At 32.1% G+C, this 7337-nt stretch overlaps 2 protein-coding genes across 3 annotated transcripts; one reads left to right on the top strand and one right to left on the bottom strand.

Moving 5' to 3' along the window:
• Positions 1-868: 868 nt before the first annotated feature.
• Hacd2 (3-hydroxyacyl-CoA dehydratase 2) lies at positions 869-4541 on the top strand. 2 transcript variants are annotated; one of them, XM_088182346.1, is made up of 7 exons: positions 869-912; positions 2287-2521; positions 2704-2823; positions 2889-3018; positions 3092-3297; positions 3653-3792; positions 3934-4541. In XM_088182346.1, exons 2-7 carry the CDS (start codon positions 2309-2311, stop codon positions 4262-4264), a joined length of 1140 nt encoding a protein of 379 aa, XP_088038472.1. In that variant the 5' UTR covers positions 869-912; positions 2287-2308; the 3' UTR covers positions 4265-4541. The 2 variants fall into 2 exon arrangements, with proteins under 2 accessions (XP_088038472.1, XP_088038473.1); XM_088182347.1 differs by having other exon boundaries at positions 869-1013.
• A 1315-nt stretch (positions 4542-5856) lies between these two features.
• Positions 5857-6562, bottom strand: ND-B16.6 (NADH dehydrogenase (ubiquinone) B16.6 subunit). Its single transcript, XM_088182348.1, has 3 exons — positions 6428-6562; positions 6125-6345; positions 5857-6055 (listed from the first exon to the last, which is right to left on the bottom strand). The coding sequence occupies exons 1-3, from the start codon at positions 6519-6521 to the stop codon at positions 5918-5920; spliced, it is 453 nt and encodes a 150-aa protein (XP_088038474.1). The 5' UTR covers positions 6522-6562; the 3' UTR covers positions 5857-5917.
• Positions 6563-7337: the final 775 nt, after the last annotated feature.

The following is a 7337-nucleotide window of genomic DNA, read 5'->3' as shown; positions in this document are numbered from 1 at the left end:
CGAAAAAGGGCATAAAGTATGCCATTAAGGTATGCAATTAATAATTTTAGTCGTATTTTTACGTTGCTGTGCGCTGGACGTGAACTTTTATATCTCAATGTTTTTTTTATTTATAAGAAGTTATATAATTTTTTAAACGGATTCGAAATTGCTACGTAAGTAATTAAAACTTAATTTTTGTATGCATATTTTTAAGTTTAAATTAGAATACTCAAAATACTTTTGGTTAACAAAATAAATAGATTTTTATACTCGTTTTTTCTGAAATTTCAAGTAAATAATTTTTCGTTGTATATTATTACTTACAAACTTCTATTTTTAAATAAATATTTGCTAAAATTTATTTTTCGTCGATTTTCAAATAGAAGTATAGAAAGTTGTTTGTATTGCATGAATAAAATTAAAAGAAAAATTTATCTTCTTCTAAATTTTATACTAATATCATTTAAAACATTAGTATACATACAAAAACAATTACTAAAAGTAAAATTCACGCTATTTTTTCATAGAGAAACTAAGTTTTAAATTATTAAAAGAGAATGTTTAGCAGTTTTTATAAAATAAGTGTTAATATTTCCACATTATTGTGTTTAATAATTAAATTTCAACAAAAATACTTGCTTATATATAGCTTATTTTTAATTATTTCCTTGCGTCTGATTAGTTTTAGTTTTTGTTATTTATAGTAAATAATTTGTATGATTAACAAATAATTAAATATTATATAAAAACATTATAATATAAATTTTACTCAAAGGTCGAAAACGAACACTCGCTAAACGCGTTTTAAATGATAAACTGAGTTTAAAAGTGCCATAAATTATAATGGTCTATCAATAAACGTATATTTTTTGCTTGGCAACATTTTACTGCGGCTTCATTATCTCGGTTGTCAGAGCCGTTCTGTCAAAGGTCAATATTACCGATTTTTTTTGATTAAGTAGGCATAATTATTGCTATTTAATTCGACGAAACGCATATATAAGTGGCAATCTGACTTTATTCATCGCACGGTAAACTTCCGTTGTTGACTCAAATCATCAAATTTCAAACAAACTTCATTCTTAACACTTAAAGCGCCGTGATCCGATTAGCGTGCTTTTTGTGGACTTGAACCTTAACAGACTCTCACTGACATATTTGAATATTTTAGGGCACCAAAAGGGATTAATTATATTTTAGATAGTATATTCTTCCTAGTAACAGATATCGTTATTATAATTATTTCCATACAAAATTAAATAATTAATCTTTTCGAATATCCTTACATATTATCCTAAATCGGTTTATAAAAATGTCACACCATAACGAATTCTAGGATAGTCACACATGTGGTGTTCGTATTCTGAATTATCATTTTATGCCTTGTGGCATTTTGCAAAAGCCGACAAAGATTTTGCGTAAATTGAATATTTATGACTGAAAAGTTTTCATTGATATTGTATTTGGTGAGTGACCACACCAACTTTTATAATTATCAGTAGAGTAATTTTAGTAATATGACAATTATTTGACACTTTTTTCGGTCGCGTGTTTTTTCGCTCAAAAGTGTGGCGCTTTATGTGTTAATTAATGCAAATGTGCAAATTGTATTGATAAAAAATATGCTTGAACACCTAACTTGTATTTTATATTAACCCTTTGGACGCGTTCATCAAAAATAAATATAATTTTTTTTTTTTTTTAAATTCAAATTTTACTTTGGTTCTGTGTTAAAATGTTCTGATTTTTTAATTTTTATTTACTTAAAATAATATTTTATGTTTATTCACAAAAAAAAAATTTTTCTTAAAAATATTTTTTTTTACTGATTTTTGCGTAGAGATAAAAAATCAATTGAGCGACTATTGTCGACTATCGCGTCCAAAGGGCTAAAAATCGCACCAATGTATTGATTGGACATAAAAAAATTGGAATCAGCTTTGACCGAAGGCATATCCAATACACTATTTATTTGTAAAGTAAAGATAAATTTAAAATAATTTCAAATTTTAATATTGAATTTTCTGAGAACTTATAGCGTTCACAATATTGAGATACCATACTATATAACAATACCATAAATGTTTAATTTAATTAATTTATGCAAATATATAAAGATGATATTTTCTTCTCTTGCGAAGAGAACTGAAAAGGAATATACGAGTCATAATGCTAATGCGATAGTTTAAAGTTGTAATTAATATTCTAATTTACACCATTCGCGTGTTATTTGTGTCTGTCCATTCTTTAAAATTTGTCTGGTATATTTATTTATAATAAACGTTACCGATTTTATTTTTCTAGTCGGTACAAACGAAGAGTTATAATGTCGGGGGAGGCGGCGACGAAAGCGCTGAGTCCGTTCGTATTATGGGCGCAAACGCAGACCGCTGTTGTGTTGCGTGTTGAGTTACGGGACGCCAGCAACCCTGACTTTACGTGCACGGATCAAAGCGTTCGTCTCGCAGCTCGCGGTGTTGGTGCTCGTGGGGACAATCACTACATCTTTGCTTTAGACCTCTACTCCAAAATCGACGTTGTCAGTAATAATAGATATTTAATTTTATTGGTACATATTTTATACTGCACCCACAAAAAAATAAGCGTAGTTGCCGTATAAAAAAATTGTACCCATTTTTTTATCACTCAGTATTTTTAGACTGTTATCTGCGTGACTCTATGTTATGATACATTAACAATATTTGTACGTTTTGTGTTCAGAAATCAGAGCAGACGTCTTGTCAAGTGTATGATTCTAAGATAGAAATAAGCCTTTTGAAAGCGCAACCGGCTTGGTGGCCCCGTCTAACTTTACAATTGCAAAAACCAGTTTGGTTGAAGGTAGATTATTTTGCGTTATCTATGTTTATTATTATTTTTGATATGATAGTAAAAATTATTTTTAGGTTGATTTTGACCGTTGGAAATCAGAAGACGACGGGTTGGAAGAGAGCGAAGAGGAAAAGCGTGACATCATGAATGACTATCCGGGAATGTATGATAAATTACACAAAGAAGAATTGGGATATCGAAAGGGTAAACATTACATTATTCTATTCGTTGCTACATAGCCATGAAATTAATCAACGATTTAAATCCAAACCAATAGAAGATGTGAGGAAAGTCTACCTCATAATTTACAACACTTTCCAATTTATCGGATTTTTATATATCTCTTGTGTGATGTCTGTGAGATATTTCAAATACGGAGTCGATTCAATGGAAGGTGCTTATGAAAACGTCGGGGCAGCTTTGAGGTTCTTGCAGCTGATGCAATTCTTAGAAGTTATGCATCCACTATTTGGTTATACTAAGGTGAATATTTAAAAGTTAGGCCTTTAAGTTGAATGTCCTTATGAAGAATCCATTCCTCGTTTTACCATGTATCCTTTTCTTTCTCATCCTTTACCAAAGCTTAGTTAGAACTTTGAACTATTACTTCATACAATATTATATACATAATTTGATTCATAAAAACTTTCAAAAAGCGTTAGTGACCATCTACAGACATTTTTAATGATTTTTTAAAATGCGCATTGTCACAAGCCTGAACAGGATCTCTTATTCATAGAGCAATACTGGCTATATGTAATTTGGTCCTCTTCCGTTCTTTTAAACAACTCTGTAAAGCAATTTATAGTTTATCTCATTAATTTGATTTGTATAATAGGGATCACCAGTAACACCATTATTACAAATTACCGGAAGAGCTATCATACTATTTGCCATGATCGAAGGCGAACCGAGAATGCAGACAAAACCTGTAGTGTTTTACCTGATTTGGTTATGGATATCGATTGAAATCGTAAGGTTTGTATTCAGTTTACGTGTTCAAATGTATTAGTTCAATAGTATATATATATATATATATATATATTTATAGACATTTAGATTTTCTACCGTGATTAGATTTATTATTTTTAGCGTTTAAACTAGTTTTATTATTTTTAGATATCCATATTACATCACCCAACTTTACAAAAGGGATATTTATTTGTTGACATGGCTGCGGTACACTCTGTGGATCCCGCTGTATCCCCTGGGGATCTTATGCGAAGGAATCATCGTACTACGTAACATTCCGTACTTTGAAGAGACTCAACGATTCTCATTATCGTTGCCGAACATGTTTAACTTTGCGTTTCATATGCCGACGGCGATGAGATTATACTTGTTGTTTTTGTTCATTCCTGGGCTTTACTCGATGATGATACACATGTACAAGATGAGAGTGTCGAAGCTGGCCACGTACAAGAGGGTCATCATTAAAAAGTCTCGCTAAAAGCACGCCATATTTTTTGTTATTTAGTTTTTTAATGTTTTAAAGCGTAGTTATAAATATTTGTTTTGCCAAATTGTGATCTCCGATAGTGGGGATTTTCGGATAAGCGAGGCTAGTCTGTCGAATCATGACTTTATTTACTTCCAAAGGTAAATGTGTATAGATTTATTTCTATGAATGCATATTTTGGTATGAATTACCAAACAATTTAAATTTTTCATGAATTGTAACTTTATAATTATAGCAGAAAATTTCAATAAAAATCTAATAATGAAAATATTTTACATATTTCTTAAGGATATACCTATCTCAGTTGATCCTAGACTACTCCTAAATAAAAACCTCAAAAGTGACAAAAGCAAAATACGACACCAGTATCATTACACCATGCATCAAAGTGGAGCAGCACTCTGCCGTTAGCTTTTTTAGTAGAGTGAAGGGGCGAAACTCGTTGATGTTCATCGACTAATGAAAGTTCGGAAAAATGATGCGTGTCTATCACTCCAGCAAATGTACGAGTGGGCTATAAATTTCCAAAACGATGCGAGCTATGTAGCTCTTAAATTAGTCTAATGCGACAGTTTTTTCTTCTAAAATCAATAAAATGATCAATCAATATCCCCAGTAAGTACAGATACTAGACTGAAGACAAAGTCTAGGAATCAGTGATACCTATATTATTAATTTTAAACTATTAGTATAATTTACAAACAATAGATGTTAACTGCAGATAGTATTGTTAAGAATTGCCAAGTAACAGTTCAGATTTTCTAATTTCATAGTCAAATAACATCTACCAGGTGGGTACCGCACCGTCTTCTTTGGAATATATAAGGGGTAATTTTGTAGCATTACAATCATCTCTGTGATTTGAAATGATTTATTGCAACATGATGATGATCAGTCATGTATTGTTTGTTCAACCGTTGCAACTTGAACAACCATAGTGAATGGCGCGGAAACTAGATAGAAATTTGTTATATAAATTGCGAGATAGAAAATATTCAAGGTTTACATTTGACTCACTCTCATTATATAAGTTTTTTGGGTATGTTTTTAAAACCAATTTGTTAATCCATGTGAAACGCATACACTGAAGAAATATTGACGTTAACCGAATCAATAGAAATAGAACAAGACATAATAAACATGTCACCTATTGCACTTGGAGTGTTGCTTAGAGCAGTGGTCGGCAAACTTATTAGCCAAAGAGCCAAATATGTACATTACGATTAAAAAAAAAATTGAGAGCCAAATCTATTTATTAATCTAGCAAACCTTTATTATAATTTTCCAAATCAACACAAAGACGTTCGAATTTAGAGCTCCATATTTCCTTGTTTTTTAAATCTGGTGCGAATGTCCGTGGATATTTGTTCCAGAGCCGCACTTAAGGGGCCAAAGAGCCGCATGCGGCTCCAGAGCCGCACTTTGCTGACCTCTGGCTTAGAGGATACACATAAAAGCATTAATGAGAGTAGAACTCAACATTGATTATAAAATGAAAGATACTATTAATTTTCTCAACGAATAATGTAAAATTTGAATATAATTATTATGGATTAATTTATATTTAACAAATAAAATCCTCATTTAAACTAACTTCATAACGCATTTTAATATAAATTAAATTTACAATTTGCTTTTATTACTTTAGAACCACAGAGAGTACTCCATAACCCTAGTGATTTCTTTAGGATTGCTGTGCATGTACTTTTCACTGAATGGGTAAAAGAAGAATGCGTTTTTATCCAAAGTTTTGAAAACTGGTTCTCCATAAAACGTTCCGACCTGAAAATATTATAAATAATTAGTAATCGATTCCATATTAATATTAATTATTAGTTTAAGATAACTCGCCTCCCAATCTTCGACGTTGGCCATCAGTTTCTCCTCGTAATCTCTATTTCTTCGCATTAGTCTCAACAATTCCCTATCTTGCTCTGCTTGCAGTAGAGGGGCAGTCGCCAGTCGAGCAGAGCGGAGTTCGACCTCTTCTCGTATGTTAGCTTTGTGGTTTAGCACCCACAAATAATAACCGCCGGCAGTCATGGCCGCGGTGATGCCGAACCAATACACGGCTAAACGCAAAGAAAATAATTCGTTGCAGGTTAGGCAAATCCGGTTATGTAATGTCAACAAAAACAATGGAGCAGCACTCACGCGAAAACAGTTTTTTAGCTGGAATTCGATGGAACGGTATAGGACCGTAGCCCCCCGGAGGGGGCATATCCTGACGCGGCACCAGCGAAGACATCTCGATCGGAACGAATAATAGTGACAGCCGAGGACTACTGTGCTGCCACTACGAAAAAGTTCATTAAAATCGACCAATTTATGATGGCGGGGTAATATCGAACACATTTATATTTTCTCACATTTTTGTAGTTCCGTATACTTAATATGAGGAAGGGAAATGGTCTTAACTGATTGACATGGAGTTTTAAAATTACGAAAAAATTAATTCTTATTGTTTAAATATAAAGATATTCAACCCACCGTGGGTACTTGTATATAGTATAGGAAGATAATTACAAGTTTTCCAAATTTATTTTAAAAACATGCTTTAACTAATCAATAAAAAAGTAAAATAAAACAAGAGCACATAAAAAATATACAGTAAATATAAGTGGGAAAAAATCGATTTGTTTATTGTGTTTATTGTATTTGTAAAATTCGTAAACAAATTAGTAACGAAGTTCAAATGAAATTTTTAAACTATAAACATACATTTTTTGAGATATAAATAATCTAATCTTAAGTCTCTTAGGCTGCTACACACGTTACGGTAGATCTGCGCAGATTGACTGGAGACCGGAAAAACCAAAAATTTCTCAGTTAACTGTCAGTTGGCATCGAAAGACGACGTTAGCATTGGTAGGCCTTGCATTTTTTGATAAGATATGTATCAAAGTCTTATGCGCTTGAACAATGTTTTTGCCATGAATATAATCATATTTTAGGAACAGTGATGATGGCGGGTGGCAATGAGACACAGATTGAGCCGCTGCAGTAGTATATTTATTGACGGTTACAGTTGTTTACATTACAAGGGGCGCGCGCGCGACGGCAC

This window comes from Plectrocnemia conspersa, unplaced genomic scaffold (genome assembly GCF_051122295.1).
Source record: "Plectrocnemia conspersa isolate PC_06_02 unplaced genomic scaffold, ASM5112229v1 ptg000003l, whole genome shotgun sequence".
In the NCBI taxonomy this organism is placed as follows: domain Eukaryota; kingdom Metazoa; phylum Arthropoda; class Insecta; order Trichoptera; family Polycentropodidae; genus Plectrocnemia; species Plectrocnemia conspersa.
This window is presented reverse-complemented; position numbering and strand designations above follow the sequence as displayed.